At 40.6% G+C, this 20,592-nt stretch overlaps 1 protein-coding gene across 2 annotated transcripts in view; it reads left to right on the top strand.

Annotated features, from left to right (window-relative positions):
- kdm4aa (lysine (K)-specific demethylase 4A, genome duplicate a) overlaps positions 1-20,592 on the top strand; it is a 46,263-nt gene that overhangs the window by 17,651 nt on the left and 8,020 nt on the right. Inside the window, exons 10-18 of one of the 2 annotated variants that reach the window (XM_028587120.1) lie at positions 1,427-1,590; positions 3,752-4,129; positions 4,509-4,604; positions 5,682-5,866; positions 7,183-7,387; positions 8,821-8,897; positions 11,724-11,779; positions 13,299-13,407; positions 16,655-16,843. In XM_028587120.1, the coding sequence (XP_028442921.1) occupies positions 1,427-1,590; positions 3,752-4,129; positions 4,509-4,604; positions 5,682-5,866; positions 7,183-7,387; positions 8,821-8,897; positions 11,724-11,779; positions 13,299-13,407; positions 16,655-16,843 (1,459 nt within the window). Of the gene's footprint in view, positions 1-1,426; positions 1,591-3,751; positions 4,130-4,504; positions 4,605-5,681; positions 5,867-7,182; positions 7,388-8,820; positions 8,898-11,723; positions 11,780-13,298; positions 13,408-16,654; positions 16,844-20,592 lie in introns of both variants that reach the window. The other variant, XM_028587119.1, reaches the window with a different exon arrangement.

Genomic DNA, 20,592 nt, shown 5'->3' on the forward strand with positions numbered 1-20,592 from the left:
TAACGTTGGGTTTTAACAGGCAGTTTTGCCTGTAAAACTCCGCTACCGCTCTGCCGGCAGACTAGTGAACATCCGGGCACCCACTGCCAGTGGACTGTTCAGAAAGGAATTGAACTGCTCCAATCTGCTGTTGTTGAAGCTGCCTGTAATAATCCTAGTTATATACAGTGTATATATATACAATATACAGTGTATACAGTGAAAGCACAGTGGGACAACATTCATGTTGTTGTTTTTACAAAGTGTGCGGCAAACATAGGCGGTTGACCTGTGACGGCTTCCCCACTGTCATTTCCAACCAATCACATGATTTGTCCCGCCCCGGCTGTTAGCGACCCAGGTTGTGCGCAATTCACATTGAAATCAGCCCTAGTCTACCCTGATCAAACGCACCTGGTGACCTGTGTCACGAAGCCGAGTAGATGGAGGAGGGTTACCCCATTCCAACACACAGTCGACCTGGGTATAACCCTGGTAGAGCCATCGGTGTGAAAGGGGTATTAGTCTCAGAGAACAAGACGTAATGACTGATGAGACACAATCTGGAGGCGAAACGTTGGCGTCAGTGTCGGTGTTGCCAAAGGTCTCCATTTGCGGCCGCTGAGACTGCAACACAACCCCGCAGATTCCAAACCAAAACGGGTTAGAAGTGTCAGGGCTCCGGTTTAGGGGCTGGGAAATGCCAGAATGAGACTGAGCTGTTTAAACCGAGCATAGTATATTTTATTGATTTCACACCAAAACATAGTAATGTAAATGTAGCTTGACAATGTAGCTCGTTTTTTGTAAGCAGTCAATTCACCGTTCATACTGCCACAACATTCAGTGCTGATTTTGACTGTCTTCCGTTCAGTACTGTGGTGGGAGAAGTACTCAGCTCTTTTACTTAAAGGCGCTCTAAGCGATGTCACACGTTTTTTAAGGCTACAACATTTTTTGTCACATACAGCAAACATCTCCTTACTATCCGCGAGCTGCCTGTCCCCTGAACACACTGTAGTCTCTGTAGACAGCCAAACGCCAACTAAAACAAACTGTGCCAACCTGCACCACACAACATAACAGTCTTCCAGCGTTCCAGCCATTAACCGACAAGAAGGATTTGGGGGTGGGGGTTAGTGCACGGAAGGGATGGGGAGGGGACGGGATGAGGAGGAGGGAGGGGCGAGCTAGCCTCCGTTTTGTTTGACAATACTTCGAACATCAACAAGAAGTGCTGTCACCCAACATCGCTTAGAGCACCTTTAAGTAAAAATGGCAATATTGCAGCGTTAAAAAGTCTTTCAAATTCTTATTTACGTAAAAGTACAAAAAGTATTTGCATCAAAATATGCTTAAAGTACCGAAAGTAAAGGTGCTCATTTTGCAGAATGTTTCCCTGTGAGTCCTGTCTGACATGTCTTCACTAATGTCTCCCATGCATCAGTCCGAAGCCTCAGACTGGGACAAAGCGTCAGCTGGAAGCTGTCCAAGCCTCTGAAGACATCAAACCTGAGCTGACCGTGAAGGAGACTGAGGAGGTGGAGCCAAAGAAGGCCAAGCTGTCACGCAAGGACTCTCCAACTAAAGTCCCCGTCAAGCCAGATAAAGGTACAGTACAGTTTGTAGAGATCTTATGTCAGTTTTTGGGGTTTTGTGTTAAGTGGAGGAAAAAAAAATCATCCTATGAATAGAAACGGATCTTTAAACCCTATTTTGTACATTTTTAAGATGAGAGCATGTTTTCTACGTGATCAAAGCTCTCTTTTGACCTTATTGTCACATCTCCCCTTACATTCTTTTTTGTTTTTGGTATTATGGTGTTGCATCTTTTGGAGTTAGAATTGGCCCTACAACTGGTGAACATATAGGCTATACTCTAAAGACTTCAGTTGCTTCAGATAACTATTATGGTATTTTCTTTTATTGTAATGTGTTTCAAAATTGGACATACATACTGTACCTACCCACCTGAGTTTCTTTGTTTTGTCAGTCATCTTAAGAAATGGTTTTCAAGTCAAACAGACCACTACATCTTAACAGACCGCTACAGTCACTCTCCCAGCTTTATTTTCCATAATAAACTCCAGTTATCAGATTTGAAGCATGTAGTAACAAGCGCAGTTTATTCTGATGATGACTGGAGCTTATTTTTTAGGGTGTAGACCTAATTAGAGTGGGTTACGTAAATCCCGCAGTAATTTCATAGGATATGAAGAACTGGAACATAGTGAGCCAACATCCTGTAATGGTTCAGGACGATCAAGTAGTGTAAGTAGTCGCAATAACGTACATTGTCACGGCATAACCAACTCTGGGACTGCTCGCTCTCGTTTTGTCTAGGTTTCACAACAGAGCTTGGCTGTTGGTATTTTTATATTATATATATATATATATATATATATATATATATATATATATATATATATATATATATTTTTTTTTTTATTAAGTTTTGCCATAGGTGTTATACAAATAATTACAAAAACTTACAAACCTTACATAACCCAAATGAGTGTAAGAGACATATAACATACAGTATACAAAGACTATTTGACATACATAAACAGAGCTTGTGTACACAAAGAACATAAAACATTTAAAGACAGTATTTGACTAAATGCTACAGGGGACAGTTTACAATGGGGGTGGGGGAGATGCGTGTGTGTGCATGAATAGGCGTGTCCGTGTGTGTATGATAAGTGTTTTTGTGATTATAGTATGAAATGTCGTGAGTCCAGGTACTGTGTTATAGATATGAGAGAGAGTGAGTATGACGTTTTGAGTATGTTGGATTAGGTAAGTATGTTGGGGTGAGTATGTTGGATTAGGTGAGGTCCACCAGAAGGAGTGGGGTGGGGGTAGAGCTTGGTAGGCTACCAAACACCCATTGTTTTAAATGGCCGAATATGCACCTTTGACTTTTTTTTCCCGCTTTCTAAATGTTTTTTTGCTCCGAATCAAATGTTTTATGGTCACGATTCATCTCGTGGCTGGTTAGCTTGGTTCCAGACGTATAAGCAATATTTAAAAACCTCAATGGAACAATTGAACTGGTGAGTTCTATTCTGCCCAAAAGACAAAAAGGCAAACCTTAACTGGCTGAGTGTGGAACTGAGAAAAATGACTTTAAAGTTTTTTTAGTTGTCCAGCCAAATTAATTATATCTAGGACACTGGTAATCTGGTAGTTAGATGTTTTAGTAATAGAAATGGATCTACATAAAAACTCTTGAACTCAAACTTAAAACTCTATTTTGAAGTTACTGTACTCTGCCTTTGTATTGTCTGCAAAAAGTGAGAAGTCACGCCAAGGCCAAAGGCAGTTACTTCCACATTATCAATATATGGCTGCTGATCACAATTTACAAAATCATTATAGTAACACCTGTATAAAATGCCGTGATCATGGCATATGTTTCTGATGATTTACAATGACTTCTAGCCATCTACTTAATGCTATCCTGTACCCCTAACTCAGTTTGAGCGTTCCTAAACAAAGTCAAAGAGCGGTAACTGGTGTTACTGTGTTCTGCCTTGGTTTCTCGTGGCCTTTTGGGAGTTACTGTTAAGACAAACCATTATTTTCTCGAAAAAAAAAAAAAAAAACAACGAAATTGACTCAAGATGCTTATCCACATGATAAAGGATGTCTTGAATGTCCCAAAAATATCTTTTTTCACTTCTGCTTTGAGCTCTGTGACGCAGATAGGCCACACCCACCCCAGTCAAGCGACTAAACGACTAATATCATTGCTGTATTATTCTTTCAGACACAGTAAAAGTCAAGACGGAGCCTAAGAAGGAGAAAGAGACCAAGCCTCAGACTAAATCCCAGTCCAAAGCCAGCGCGAAGAAAACCTCACACAGACAAAGCGCGTCCAAAAAAGAGAAGAACGGCGTGTCGGCTGCAGACGTCTGTCCGCCCGAGCCCGTGGCTGTGTCCTCTGAGGAGGGAGCTCAGCTGGACAGCGGCTGCAGCCCGGCACACAAAGTGTTCCAGAGGACGCTGAGCCCCGCAGACGTCCTGCACGTTCACAGCTACGCCAAAGGAGACTACGGAGAGGGAGAAGCCCCGCCTAAGGAGGAGAAGAAAAGTGAGGGCAGTGACACGGAGACGGAGAAAGACAGCAGACATGTTAGCAAAGCAGTAAGTGGTCACAGATGGCAGAGGGCTGGGTATGGTTAAAAAAAATTATGTGACTTTGATACAGGTTAGACTCACCTCCAGCGGAGGGTCTGGCAAAGCGAGACTACTAGGAGCCAGACCCAAACCAGCTCTAAAAGTGATCAGTAAAATCTTTAAAATCAATTCTCAAGCGAACAGGGAGCCAATAGAGAGAAGCCAGGTTTGGGGTGATGTGATGTGTCGTCTATTAGAACCAGTGAGAAGGCTAGCTGCTTCGTTCTGAGCCAGTTAGAGGCGAGACAGTGACCTTTGGTTGATGCCAGAAAGGAGGGGTATGGTCTCTTGGAAAGATTGTCCAGCCTGGATGCTGATAGTAACAGTGTCTGTGTCTCTCCAGCATTTGGCAGAAGAGCTGGCTGCAGATGGAGAGCTGGAGAGCGATCTAGGGCAGCTGCCAGGCCACCATCCGCTCATAAAGGACGGCATGAGTGATGAAGGTCTGTCCCATCTGCTGCAACAACTTCACTGGGATGCCTCACCATCATGCTTTATATGGGCTGAATATAAATACCCCAATTTATTTATTTTTTTACAGTTTCTTACAGATTTTTTTGCACTCACAGGTAGTACATTACAACTTTTGTTTAACAAGTCCCCCCCCCTACCTGACCCAAGCCATAATTACGCATATAAAAAAAAAAATTGCACCTTTGCTATCACCCTCCAAGACATGACTCAATCCTTTCCCCTTCTGGGGCTCACCACTTGTTTTTATTTAAGGTACCCTGTCCCACATTTTAGATCACAATTAAAATAGCCCCACATCATCACATACCCTTCACCATACCTAGAGATTGGCATGGTTTTGTTTCAGTTAGCATAATAGCTGGTTTGATTTGCATTGAGAGATGATTTTATGCCAATCTCTAGGTATGGTGAAGGGCATGTGATGATGTGGAGCTATTTTAATTCCAAAGGCCAAGGGAACTTTATCAGGATGCATAGTATCCTGGATCCATGAAATAACTGGCCTTTAAAAATAAACATCTGCCTGCCTCTATGGGAATTTAACATAGGGGTGTACTCATTTATGCCCCCTGTATTTTAAGGAAAAACATTTATGTATTTACGATACATTATTCATTCACAAAGAAAATTGGTGTCCTTTTAAAGATTGGATTTTTCCTCATTTCTTTCATTAAGGCATTAAGATCAATTTCCAAAAGATGATTTTTTTTTTTTTATTCCTCTTTTTAGTCAACTTTAGCATGGGTGTATTCACTTATGCTGAGCACATTGGTCAAGAAGTAATATATTTTGATGCATATGGTATTCTCTCCATGGACATACTTTGCGCCATATTCTTGATCCAAGCACCAATTGTAGGTGTATTCATTTTCTTCAAGATGAGAGCTATAGTCCTTTTTGCCTCCAGTATAGCGAAATCAAACAAATACCCAATTTATAGAAATGGGCTTTTGGTCTCAATCGCATTCGGTCTCTTGAGACCCACTAGTTGTTATTTGATCTGCATGTGTATGCTAACTTTGCTGCTGTTCGTCTTTGTCCCTCAGAGGCTCCAGAGGAGGCCCCCCCAGTAGAGGAGGGCGGCCTGGAAGGAGAGAGCTGGGCTAAACCTCTGGCCCACCTGTGGCAGAACAGACCTCCCAACCTGAAGAAAGAGAGAGAGTACAACCAGCTCATGGAATCCAAACCTCCGTACTGCTCCATCTGCAGGCTGTTCCACACCTACCAGCAGGTAACCAGTACCAGAGCGGACTCCACTCGCCAGTCAGCTATAGACCATGCACTATGGAGACATGCAGTCATTCAGCTTTTCTGACTTTAGCATGCTACATGTGACAATATAAACACTGTAGCATAGAAAATAAAAAATAAAAAACACTGCAGTAGCCTGCCTGGACCAATCATAGTCCGAGTGATGTGATCCAGAGCAGAGTAGAAACAACCGTTGAAACCAGAGCGGTTAGAACAGTGGGAAATCTGAGGTCTTTGCTCACAGGGATTTCCCTGAAATATGTTGACCTCATTATTTGACGCTTTGGCCACGTTTAAAGGTGCCGTAGGTAGGATTGTGAAGATCCAGGACTTAGCCAAAGAATTTGAACATCGACAACTTCTCAGTCCCTCCCCCCCTTTCTGCTAAATCCCAAGCTAAGCCCCTCCCCCCACGAGGGAGAATGAATGTGTGTGCCTGAGCAGTGATTGACACGCATTTAGTTTTTTTTATGACCTGCTTCATGTAGTTCTTCTCAAACATAGGATCAGTTTCAGGAAATATGACAGAAAGTTAGTTTTATATGGCTTACCTACTGCATCTTTTAACATGAAAATTCAACATTTCAACATTATAAATGTGACAGAAAATACGGAAAAGCGTCATAGGTCACCTTTAAATATATATATGTGGTATAATAATAATTCAATTTCAATTTTATTCATAGTGTCAAATCATAACAAGAGTTTTCTCAAGACACTTTACAGATAGAGTAGCTCTAGACCACGTTCTATAATTTACAAAGACCCAACAATTCCCACCCCCGAAGAGCAAGCATTTGGTGCAACAGTGGCGAGGAAAAGCCTCGACAGACCCAGGCTCTTGGTGGTCACCTGCCGCTGCTGGTTGAGAGACAGAGACACTGATACAGATATACAGAAGTATGATTCATAATAATCGTAGCAGTTGATATGATGAACAGTGGCCATTATATTATATCTATGACTAGATATAATGTCATGGAGGCATAGTTCTGCCATTTTTTGAAAATCTGGGTTGTTTGTTGCTATGAATGTGTATAGGGGTCAAGTGCCAAGAGTCCGACCAGTAATCACTTATATAATTACAATTTGGCACATTTAAACAAAATCAGCAACTACCATCAACAGTCATACCCTTTAAGACCTTAACTAATGTTAGCAGTTAATTGCGGTTAAGCAAAGAAACGGCAATCGTGTAAAATAATTGACAATTATGAAATAATTTCTAATACGTTGAATAGGATATTACTTGCTGATATTAAGCTCTGTGTTTCTGCGTGCTGTGCCTGCCGTCAGACCGAGTGCGGGAACAGCGGAGACAAGCCTGTCATGGTGGCTGGCGGGCGGATGCGGACCAAACCTCTGATCCCAGAGATGTGTTTCACCACCACCACGGAGGAGGACTCCGAGTGCGAGGAGCAGCCCGTCACGCCTCATCTGGAGGAAGATGGAACCAGCCTCCTCATCAGCTGCTCTCAGTGCAGCATCCGGGTTCACACCAGTCAGTACACACACACACACACACACACACACACACACACACATGCACACACGCCCTAGGGTTGCACGATATGAGGAAAATGCGATAATGTTGTTGAATATCGTGATACATAAACAGATGTTAAAGTGTACTCGGTTCTGCATTTCGGCTGCTTTCAGTATTCTGCTAAAGTACAGCAAGTGGAATTTGAACTAAATGAAAGGAAATTATATACAACATTCTTTAATTGAACAAATTGAACATTGAATTGAATAGAAAATTGGCTCCACTTAAAAAAAAAAAAAAAAAGTAAGTGCAGTTTTCTACGGATATTGTCTTTCAACTAACAATGCTGAGTGTCTTTCCCGATAAGTCGCAGCCTTTCGCGATGTGTTTTATCGCGCCAGTTGATATCGCGATGACGATTAAAAAGCCAATATATTGTGCAGGCCTAACACACACACACACACACACACACACACACACACACACACACACACACACACACAAACTTACACTTGAACTGAGATTATTTGCTGCAAACATGTAACACAGCCTGTGTGCACATGATCACAGTGTTCTTAAATAAACCCTGTCGTCCTTACACGTGTCTTTATTCTCCCAAATTTCATATTTGTCATTGGTACAGAATCGTGTTACTATAGAATTAGACAGCAACATTTGATGGCAGATATTTGGCATAACACAACCACTTTCAACTGCACTGACTAAACACTGTCTGTGGATGGCAGCACATGCTTAACAGACCTTCATGATGACATGACACTGACTATGTTTACAAACACATAATATTCCGGATTTTGCCCTTATTTTTCAAAGATGAAAAGGCGGACTTTTCCGACCGTGCGAACACAGCTTCCCTCTTTCATTCCTTCAACCACCTTCTTGAAAAGGTCAGCGTTGCGATGTTTGGGCATATCCAAAAACCTGTTGATATGCAAACCTTTCATAATGTTTGAAAGTAGCTGTGTTTCTCCTTCCGACTAGATTATGGGCTTATCTTTTGGGCGTGCATCTCTAACCTAGCCCTGCAAACTGTTGGCTGGTTGGTTTGTGTACGGTAACCATTGCAAAGCAAAAAAGTAACTGTAAGCCCTACAGCCAACAGGCAAGAGGCCATAAACAAACTGTGGTAAAACCCTGATTGAGACGCATATTCCATGCGCTGTATACCGTATATGTCCAAAGAATGCCTCTAAAACCTGAATAATACCAGAATATCACACGTTTCCATCAGAATATGCTATATATGGAAAAAGGCCTTATTTGGAATATTCAAACAAAATATGCTGTTTACATGGCCGTATTAAATTTGGAAAATTGTCATATTCTGAATAATAGTGGAATATTAGTGTGCATGAAAATGTACTGACTGAGTCTCTCAGCCACTACACCAGTGTGTCAGACTGTGTCTTTGTGTTTGTATATTCCAGGCTGTTACGGTGTGGACCCAGCCAGTGTGAGCAAAGAGTGGAAATGTGCGCGCTGCAAAGCCAACGCCATGACTGAGGTCAGTTAACACTCCAGGGTAGACTTACTCTACATGGCACGTTGTTGTTTAATCGGAGCCCTCCTGGTAGTTAAGTGGCATCAAGAGCAGAAGCCCACTCACTGACTAAGGCTTTATGTAGTTATTTCCGTCAACTCTAATGGTCCACAAAAATGAGGATGATTGGTACTGTTACTGATTTATATCTCTGGTAAATCAAATATCCCAAAAAATATGAAATAAATTACGAAATATATGAAGTAATAAACAAAATTCTGTATAAAATCGGCCGCTTTTAACAGCTCTCATTGTTCGCTCGTGCACTTTATTTTCCTCAGTTCCCCCACTTCTAAAGCTGGTAAGTAGTGAAGGTATAGTCTTACTGTAATCTTAATGTGATAACACCACTTGTGATGTACTCTTGGTGAGCCTTACCACCTTGAAGGTTTGTGAGGAAGTCAAATAATCAGAGTGATGCTGCAGAGAGCACATGTATATAATGGTGTCCACAGGTGTCTCTGCAGAAGCTCACATGTACATTTAGTGTGTCGAGCCACCCTGTTTAGCACATATTCCTGGGTAGATACTGGAGGATCTAAGTTAGGCCACCAGTAAGCGTCCATCGCCCTAGTTTTTTGCAGCGTGTCCAGCTCCGTCCGTTGAATCGCTTCGGCTTCTCCTCTATTTCTTCCGCGAGCGAATGTGTCAAGCCCGGCAGGTAATCACGTACAGGAAAGCTACAGTATTCACAAAATAAAACAAATTTCAAAATAAAACACCCAGGTTTATGGTGATTTTGGCTGTCTTGACTTCTCAGCTGCATCTACAGCAAGACACGCAATCAGAGAGAGAGAGAGAGAGAGAGAGACACACACAGGCAACATCAGGAGACGCCACAGTAGGCCTCTGCACCTTTTTAGTTCTTTTTGCTCTCGTTTGGTTGGCCTGATTGGCTGTGTCACAGGTGATACCCAGTCAGCAGAGACGCTGTTCAATCTCAAAACCTTGGCCCAGGTGTGCAATGGCTTTGAGATATGTTTTCTCATCATTAAAAGACAAGAATAAAATGTACAGTGCAGTATAAGAATTTTAAAGAAAGAGCAGTTAAAAATAGGTTATTTAAAGAAAGGCAACATTAAAAAGATATGTCTTTAGCCTGGATTTAAAAGAACTGAGAGTTGCAGCGGACCTACAGTTTTCTGGGAGTTTGTTCCAGATATGTGGAGCATAAAAACTGAACGCTGCTTCCCCCTGTTTAGTTCTGACTCTGGGAACAACAAGTAGACCTGTCCCAGACCACCTGAGAGGTCTGGTTGGGTCATAATGTAGTAGCAGATCAGTAATGTATTTTGGCCCTAAACCGTTTAGTGATTTATAAACCAGTAAAACTATTTTGAAATCAATTCTTTGAGGCACTGGAAGCCAGTGTAGAGACTTTAGTACTGGAGTGATGTGATCCACTTTCTTGGTTTTAGTGAGGACTCGAGCAGCAGCGTTTTGAATCAGCTGCAGCTGTCTGATTGATTTTTTAGGGAGACCTGTAAATACACCGTTACAGTAGTCAAGTCTACTGAAGATAAAAGCAAGTTTTTCCAGATCCTGCTGAGACATAAGTCCTTTAACCCTTGAAATATTTTGAAGGTGATAATAGGCTGATTTTTTAATTATGTTAATGTGGCTTTTAAAATTCAGGTCTGAGTCCATGACTACATCAAGATTTCTGGCTTTGTCTGTTGTTTTTAACATTGTCGTTTGAAGCTGAGCGCTGACCTTTAATTGTTCCTCTTTTGCTCCAAAAACAACCACCTCCGTTTTTTCTTCATTTAATTTAAGAAAGTTCTGGCACATCCAGTCATTAATCTGTTGAATGCACTTATTTAATTGTTGTATTGGGCTATAGTTCCCTGGCGATAAGGTTATGTAAATTTGTGTGTCATCCGCATAACTATGGTAACTTATTTTGTTGTTTTCCATAATCTGAGCCCGTGGAAGCATGTAGATGTTGAACAGAAGAGGCCCCAGAACTGAGCCTTGGGGAACTCCGCACGTCATATTTGTATGCTCAGATGTATACCTATAGACACAAAGTAGTCCCTATTCTTTAAATAGGATTCAAACCACTTTAGTACTGAGCCAGAAAGACCAACCCAGTTTTCCAATCGGTCAAGCAATATGTCATGGTCTACCATATCAAATGCAGCACTGAGATCAAGTAATACTAAGACTGAAATTTTGCCACTATCTGTGTTTAAGTGGATGTCATTAAAGACTTTAACAAGAGCCGTCTCGGTGCTGTGGTGTGGTCGAAAACCTGACTGGAAGGCATCAAAACTGTTGTTTAGTGATAAGAAAAAGTTGAGTTGTTGAAAAACCACTTTTTCTATGATTTTACTTAAAAATGGAGAGATCAGTCTCAACCTCTCAGGCTTAGCTTTGTGTAAGAGCCTGCCATAGTAACAGGATTATTTGATGCATTGCCAACATCCTTAACAAGTATTTAATGAGACAGCTGCTGCTGTTGCTGGTAACAGAAACCAAACACAGCACGCGGTAGACTGAAAAGAACAAATTGAATGAACATTAACTGCAGGTTTATAAATTCAGATGGTCCCATCCTCTGGAGTTTTAGATGGAAGACTCTACTGTTAAATTGTGTTGCACTGAAGATGGTTATAGCCATACAATACCATCATAAATCGCATATATAACTGTCGGGCCCACATTAACATGGTTACAATAATGGCTGCAAATGAAATGTGCTTTTTAGTCGACTACTACAAGCTACAACAGTGAAAAATGCAGGTCTTTATTGTTCGGATGGTTAGTTGACTGATGCTCTTTTTGCAGAATTGCTGTTTGTGTTCGCTGAGAGGGGGAGCCTTGCAGAAAGCTAACAACAACAAGTAAGTTGTTCCAGGAACACCAGAAGCAGTACATCTAGCCATTTTAGAACATCTGCACTAGTATAAGATAAGATAAAATAAGATAGACTTTATTAATCCCACACTGGGGAAATTCCTGTGCTATAGCAGCTCACTAGAATTATTATTTTTTTTTTAGAATAACACAAATGTACATTAAGTAGACATAGGAGAAAAGAATATACATAAAGTATAAGAAATAGAAAAAATAGAATTAGTTAATAATAGTAATAAAAACAAAAAATATTTACACAGTAAACACCCATATATAGACAGGTACTAACGGTACTTTATCCTTAAACAGGATAACACCAAACTGGTTTAACGTGCTAAGCTGCTCTATGATTTTTTTCAACTCCTCACAGGTTCTTAGTCAGCAAATTTTTGTATGCTAAAGTAGGCCAAAGTTCAGCCATAGCTATATTGTTACCTTCTAGGAAAAAGTCACGCACTGTTAGGCAAGGACACTAGTGGTGCGTCTCAGCATAGTCATCTAGCGGTAGGGGGCTTAAACACAACATAAACGTGAACCACTGTCTGACATGAATAGTATTTGCACGTAAACAAAAAAAAAAGAAGAAAAAAAATATCGATATTGTGTTTTTGAAAATCGATACAGTATTGCAAAATAAAATATTGTGATATAATATTTTTTTTTTTATTACACCCCTATAAATCAGTGTTTTGGCACGCCTGGCCGGGTGTCATCCATGGTATTGGAAGGGGGATTTAATTCTTGCATGTTTTTGTAGGATCCAAACAACCAAACAAATAAATTGCACCCTGTGGCCAATATATATATATTTTTTTTATTGGGATGACAATCGAAACCCGGTTCTTAATGTGTATTATTTTTTTTTTCTTTTCTTCTGTCGGCACTGAAAGGCGCTGAGAGTAGCAGAGCGAATGACATGTCTCCAGGGTAGTTTATGATTGACTTCCTTACAGTCAGAGTTTTCTATCCTATAGGTATCTGCCGCACAGATCGCCAAAGGCCTTCCTTAACTATAGCGTTGCACCCTGGAGGAGTCTTGGATGTAACTTGTTAAATATCAGCGTTGTCACTAGTTCAGGCCTGGCATGTTGCCATGGTTGCAGGATCAAACACTAAGGACCCCCCTCGAAAATGAGATGATTCATCTTAAGGGGTTATCCTTCTAATAAACACTCCATACTTGGGCACGGTAGAATGTGTACCCCCAAGGCCATTAGTTGTATTAAACAGGAATCATCTGTCAATTACGTCAACAGTCGGATCAAGGTTTGTTCAAAGAAGAGTAAGGATTCCTGAAAAGCAAACGCAGTACACTCCCAATACCAGGCAACAGGGACAGGCGTTGCAAATTAGTCATGGCTATAAACCTGTATGCATGGCATCTACTTTGTATTCTTTATAAAGCAATGTTCTATGCATTTGTCCCTGTCAAATAAACATAAAATAATAAACCAGAAGCCTCAACAATAAGACTACTGTGTCTGTGTGTCTGTGTGTGTTTTTTAGGTGGGTGCATGTGCTGTGTGCAGTGGCTGTGCTGGAGGCTCGCTTTGTCAACATCACTGAAAGAAGTCCTGTGGATCTAAGTGGAATCCCTTTGCAAAGATTTAAACTGGTGAGTTCAAATAACAATCACACACTTGTATGGATAAGCTGCCGTTACATTCTCCATTATAAGGTGGCATATAAATAATGGCTGAGTCTCAAATAATAGCATGAACAAATAGAGGCTGATTGCTAAAAAATAGATAAAATAAAAGGTGATTAAAATACCCTGTCTCCTGTAGTTTACACTGTAAATTTAAGATAATGAACATAACCCTAATTCCATGTGTACAAGTCATGTATCTCTGTCTAACAGAAGTCCTGTGTTGTCACTAATTAAAACGAAAGGCCTACCAGGTGGGATTTAGCCTTCGGATCTGCTACAAGGCTTTTTAATGTGAAACTTCTGAGCAGGAAGTTAAAGAAATAGTTTGCACCATAACAATTGAAACTGTATATAGTACTTACTGAACTTCCTAGGCTCTCTATCGTCCCAAAAAGGTTTTCTATCTGATGCCGTTGAGGAGAGCGTAGCACATGAAATATGAAAGCACATCAGTGAAAACAAACTTCAACAGAGTCTGAAAGAAAGACCGCAAGAAGTGTCTTGTATCCATTTGTGCGCTAATGGAAATCCAGACACAACTTTTTCGCTAAGCTATTGCTAAAAATAGCATTTTCGGATTTTCCTCCTGTGAAGGAATTTGTTGCACATGTGCATTTTGTAGGTTTTTTTTGTCTTTTGTTCAGCCTCCGTCAAAGTCTGTTGGCACTGATATGCCTTTCAATTTTTATGCGCTCCACTCTCCTTAATGCCATTCAATAGAAAACTTGTTCCGGGACTAGAGAGAGCCCAGGGAGTTGAGTACAATTATGTACAATTAATTTATCTATGGTACAGTTAACTAGGCTACTCCTTTAACTGTGATCCAAAGGAACAGGCAAATGCTCTTTTAGCCGAGGACAGACACACAACCAACAATTTTCATTTTGTTCTGTTCTGTTCAAGTTATTCATTAAATTAACATGACTTAGCTACAGTTAAAGGAACACGCCGGAGATGAGAAGGGTATGTATCGACTTGTCTAACTCTGGAGGTTACGGTGACTAAGCTAAATTCCCAATAAGTCGGCTTGCTCCTTTAATATAACTTCTATTGCCAGACCTTCCTCCATAGCGCTGCGGAGGAAGGTCTGGCTAGTCCACACAGCATTCCGGAATGGGAGAAAAACATGCTCTGGTTTATTGGCATTTCTTTAACAATCGTCTTGGGCGGTGCTCAATGACAGAGCCTCTGCAAAATAGCTTCTGGAAGGAACTTGTTTTGGTGGAACATGTGTACGTTCAAAAGTTGTTTTAGTCGTGCAACAGAAAACTCAGATTGGACAAATTGTCTAGCTACCTGTCTGGATTTACCCTGCAGAGATCTGAGGAGCAGTTAACCATAGTCCTCAGAAATCCACCGGAGTTTAGAACGCCAACACAAAGAAAGAGGAAGGTAACGGAAATCCGGCCGAAAAGATGGACATCCGGCGGAATTTTCGGCGGCACCGGAGCAATCCCGGAAATATATATAGACTACATTAGCTGTAACCAACAAAAGTCAACATTTGTCATTTTATCTGGCGAAAATGATAAGCTGCTACCTGAATGTTTTGTACGCATTTGCTAAAAGGAAATAGGAGAGATAAGAGATTCCTTAACGTCAGAGATAATCCGTCATCAGTGTATTTCCAAATCAAACACAGATTTATCTATTTCTAAGACTTATCAATCTATATCTTCACACAGAGCGTAGCACACGTAGCAAAAACACACACACTGTAGGCTGTTGTAAAGAAGAGCAGTGCATGCTGAAGGGTGAGCAAAACACAGTTTAAGTCCAGTCACAATACATTCCTGGGTTGTCCCTGATCCTCGGGATATCTCGAGTTTTCATCGGAGCAGTCAGTATGACATGACTCTGGTTATACTGAATTTATCTGGAGAGAAGGGTAAACATGGAGAAATTGTTGAGTTTGCATCAACAGTAATTAAAAAAAAAAACAGGAACATTGAGAAATCAGGAGGTATTCTTACTAAACTATAGAAGGATATACAGTTGAGACCAAAAATAAAGGTTGCTTCTCTCTAGGGTTGGGTATCGTTTGGATTTTTACGATTCCGATGCCGAACCAGTACTTTTAAAACAATTCCGATTCCTTAACCGATTCTTGAAAAACTGAAAAATGACATCAAAGAAAGGCTCTTTGATAGTTTTTTTTAAAATTATTTAAATTTAACAATATATTAACGTTTGAAAGTACTTAAATATGTAATATGGCATTTTAAATGCACTAAAAGCTAGCTAGCTAACGATAGACTAACAGAGCAAGTGTAATATGTTTACTATTTGCACTGCGATCACGTGCAGTGAATGGTTAATATGCTTTTACGTTCGTTTTGGTTAGACCAGAAGGAAAATATGGCATTTTAAAAGTAGCTTACATTTACGGTAGCTAGCTAACGGTAGACTACAGGGAAAGTGTGATATTTTTACGTCCGTTTTGGAGCAACCGAGGGAAAATATTTCAGTCAACACATTAAGTGGAGCCAAAATGAGGAACTGAAATTTGCGTTCTAATCCAGTCCGATTCCTACTGGTTGTGTAGGAACTATAGGTGTTGAAATTAATCAAATAATCGATGCATCGAATTGTGGACATGGACGATGCTGCATCGATAATTGGCAGGCTCGTAATCGATTATTACTGTTTACAATTTTATGTAGGCCTAACAACATTTCTGTTTACATATTCTGTTATGTTTTGCATATTCAGGAAGTGCCATGTGCTCAGTGCTGTAGTTTTATGTATCCAATTTATTTAGTATTAGAGCACTGCAGAATGTTTTCTTTTTGAAGCTTGAAAAGCTATGAATTAAATATCCTACATGGCTTTAATAGAAAAATGTATTTGACGCATCGTGATGCATCGAGATATCAAATTGAATCACTGACATGATAATCGTAATTGAATCGGGAGATCAGTGAAGATTCACACCTCTAGTAGGAACCGGTTCCATAGTGGAACCGGGTTTTGATACCCAACCCTACTTCTCTCTGCAGGCGAGGTAAATAATGGCCAGGGTATCTATGACCAAACTGTGGTAGCCCACAGAACTAAATTAAGCTAACCGGATGTGAAGCTATGAAGTGTAACGGCTTCAGCTGCACTCCAACTAATACTGGTCCCCGTGTGTCAGCTTCCCCTTCATTGATTCATTTCAAATCCACGGCAGTTTCCTGACCTTTGGCTCCTGTGCTTTAATCACCGTCAGAAATGTTACTATTGTAAGAAGCGGATGAAGAAGGCGTCTGGCTGCTGCGTGCAGTGCTCTCATGGCCGCTGTCCCACTGCCTACCACCCCACCTGTGCCCAGGCTGCTGGAGTACTCATGCAGCCGGATCAGTGGCCCTTTGTGGTCCATGTTACCTGCTGTCGACACAAAGGCCCCACTCAGATTGAGGTAAGGAGCTCCTGAGGATCTGGTAACCTCTACTTTAAGGACTTACTGTCACTAGAGATGGACTTTTTACACTTTTTGAAAGCATTGTCCAGTTCTGTTAGGCCCAGTTTATTTATGAAATCTTTATTGCCCCAAGGGGAATTAATTTTGCACTCAAGGGAGCCACATTAAACATGTAAGCACATACAAGAGTAAATAACCATAAACAATAAAAACCACACCAAACATCCAACAGCAATGAAGACGTAGAGGATACAGAAAACGGAACATAAACAACAACAACGCAGCAGTGGTGGTGACATGCAATCCAGTAGCTAAGATGACTTAATAAATAAATAAATAATCAATAGTACACATTACAAAATGTCTATGTGTTTGTGTCTGATCTGTTGAGTAACTGAATGCTCCTCGGCACAAACGATGTAATGGCACGTTTGGTTTTTGTTAGGGGCATTCGAAATCTACGTCCAGAGAGGAGGGGGGGGAAAACTCTGAGCAAAGTGGGTGGGATGGATCATCCAGCATCCTCAGGGCCAGATTGAGGGTATACTGTTTTGTGAGGTTGGCGATGCTTTTAACATCGGATCCAGTAATTTTCCTGCCCATTTTGGTCACCTTGTCCAGCATGTTCCTGTTCTGGACAGAAAGTCTCCTGAAATCAATCACCATTTCTTTTGTTTTTGAAATGTTTGAAATTAGTGAGTTTTGATTGCACCATTCATGAAAGTAGTCAACCTCAGTCCTGTAGTCCTGTTCATTGTCTGTTAAAAAACCGAATAGGGCAGCATCATCTGCAAACTTAATCAGTGAGCATTTGGAATGGTGGCAGACACAATCATTAGTATACAGTCAGCCCTTCCAGAAAAATTTGGAGTTTTTTTGTGATTGTTGCGGGCAAAAATACTTGATTATGCGGCACGTTTTCTTAAAAAATGCGATGGAATATGCGGGATATTTATGCAATTTTAAGCGATGAAATTGCGGGGCAAAAATTGCAGGAACTTGCATAAACTGCGGTTTGATGAAAAAGAGAAAAAAAGTTATTCTCCAAACACCCTGCTTTTCGATGAGGTTTACGTTGTGTAATTACATCACTTCATAACGTTCCCATGGCAACAGGGGAAAATGGCTGCTCTTGTGTGAAGTAAACGCAACATTTTTCAACTTTCTGCTAAGATATATGTGACATATTACGTACTTTACTTATAACGAAAATGCGGGGATTATGAAATCATGCAAGCCCCGCATATTTTGGGCGGAAATCGGCAATTTATGCGGCAAAAATGTGGCATATTTGAAAAACTGCGGCCCCCGCATAAATATGCGGTCTTTGGCTGATTATGCATTGAATTATGCGATCGGATAATCGCGTTTTTCTGGAGGGACTAATAAGATGGACTTTGAAATTCATTCGTCATGATACCTACTTCTCTTACCCATAATTAAGAATTTAGGGTTACACTTTACTTGAAGGTATCTACGTAACAGTGACGCTGTCATGAACGTGTCATTAACATTTTAAACAGTCATAAATGTTTATGACATAACGCCATAATGACAGTGTCATGTCACTCTTATGTAGATACCTTCAAGTAAAGTGTTACGAAATTTAGATGCTGTAGTTAACTTAACAAGCTTGATGCTGTAAGAGACTAAGCCATTAATAAGAACAGGGTTTGCGTTGCCAAGCTAGCATAAAATAAATAAGAATGGTGATGAAACACATCCTTGTGGCACTCCCGTGTTTGTCATGATGGTTCTTGACTCACTGTGACCCGCCCTCACATACTGTTGTCTGCCTGTTAAAAAGTCCTGAATCCACTTTACAAGAGTGAGGTTTACACACGTTTGTCAGCTTCTCTATGTGTGACTGGATGGTGTTGAAATCTGAAGAGAAGTCTGCCAACAGGATGCGTACGTGACAGGCAGGTGTTTCAAGGTGCTTGTAAATTCCATTCAGGAGGGTTGTGAAAGCATCTTCCACTCCCCTTTTTCTCTCTGTAAGCAAACTGTAATGTGTCCATGTGAGCTTGGGTTTGTATTTTGAGACGAATTAAAATGATCCGCTCAAAGCACTTCATAGGAACAGAAGTGAGTGCCACTGGTCTTAAATCGTTCAGTCCAACGGGTTTGGGTTTCTTAGGAAGTGGTAGAATTTTTTTCATTTCACTGGGACTTTGTGTGTGTTCAGACTAGGGCTGTGTATTGGAGATGCACCGATTACAACTTTCTAGGCCGATTCCGATTTCCGATTTTCATTGAGTTAGGCCAGCCGATACCGATTTTAGCATCCCTCCACGCCCTACTTTTTCCTTGCAGGTGTTGCATATTGCAAACTTGTTATCTTCTGCACACATGCTGAAGATAACGAGAATAGCGCGGACACGCGCGACACACGGTGGAAAAGTTGAGAGAAAGGAAAAAGAGACTGCTTTGCTGTCGCGTCCATGTGTGTGCGCATGCGTCCCTGAGAACTGTAACTCTTATAACTTATGTTGTCAGTTAATTGTAGCGCTGACCGGCATAAAATCGGCATATGTCAGACTGACCTGCCGGTCGCTGGTCAAGGCCGAGCACACGAAAACCGGCCAATTCCGGTCACCGGCCGGTCTATCGGTGCATCTCTACTGTGTATTGGCAAGAATCTGGCGATACGATACGTATCACGATACATGGGTCACAATTCAATATATTGAAATATATTTCGATACTGTGCGTAAGGCGATATATTGGGATTCTTTTATAGTATCATCATTTTAGAAAAACTAATATTTAAAAAAGACATGATCTGCATAAAAGTCAATTCAGTACACAGAAAATCAAACTGCCAGTTTGGGATTGTGATCCACAGGTTCTTAGTGAGCAAATTTTTATATGCTAAAGTAGGCCAAAGTTCAGCCATAGCTACATTGTTAGCTTCTAGCAAAAAGTCAGGCACTGTTAGGCACTGTTAGGCAAGGACACTAGTGGTGCGTCTCAGCATAGCCATCTAGCGGTACGGGGTTTAAACACAACATAAAACGTGAACCACTGTCTTACATGAATATTTTTGAACATAAAATAAAAAATAAATATAATATATATATATATATATATATATATATATATATATATATATATATATATATTTAATATAAAAAAATAATCAATATTGTGTTTTTGAAAATCTAAATAGTATTGCAAAATAAAATATCGCGACGTTCAAGTGTATCAATTTATTCTTACACCCCTAGTTCAGACCAAAGATTTGCAAACTATTTGCAATGCGCCAGTCTGCAGCGTGCTGAAAGCTGTCAGTTTTACACCAATGCGGCTAGAGGAGGCGGTGTAAAATCTCCATAGCAACGGTTCTCTGTACTTCCGTCCTAACTTCCAACTTTACAAGCATTTTTGTGGCTGAATTTCTTTTGTAGCGTCTAAAAATACGAATGACAATAGTTATAGTAAAATAATTGCTACAGCTGCATTTCTAGTAATGTTGAAACAGCGTTTTAGTTCTCTGATTCACTACTTTGGTAAAAAACATGCTCTGGTTTATTGCCATGTCTTTGGACCAATCGCAATCGTCTTGGTGCTAAGCCCCGGAAAAAATTACGGTGGCTCTGCAAAATAGCCTCAGGAAGGAACTTGTTGTGGTCGAACATTCATACGTTGGTGTACGTTTAAAGGTTGTTTTAGTCGTGCAACAGAAAACTCAGATTGGACAGATAGACTAGCTAGCTGTGTGGATTTACCCTGCCGAGATCTTT

Source organism: Perca flavescens, chromosome 9, assembly GCF_004354835.1.
Source record: "Perca flavescens isolate YP-PL-M2 chromosome 9, PFLA_1.0, whole genome shotgun sequence".
Lineage (NCBI taxonomy): Eukaryota > Metazoa > Chordata > Actinopteri > Perciformes > Percidae > Perca > Perca flavescens.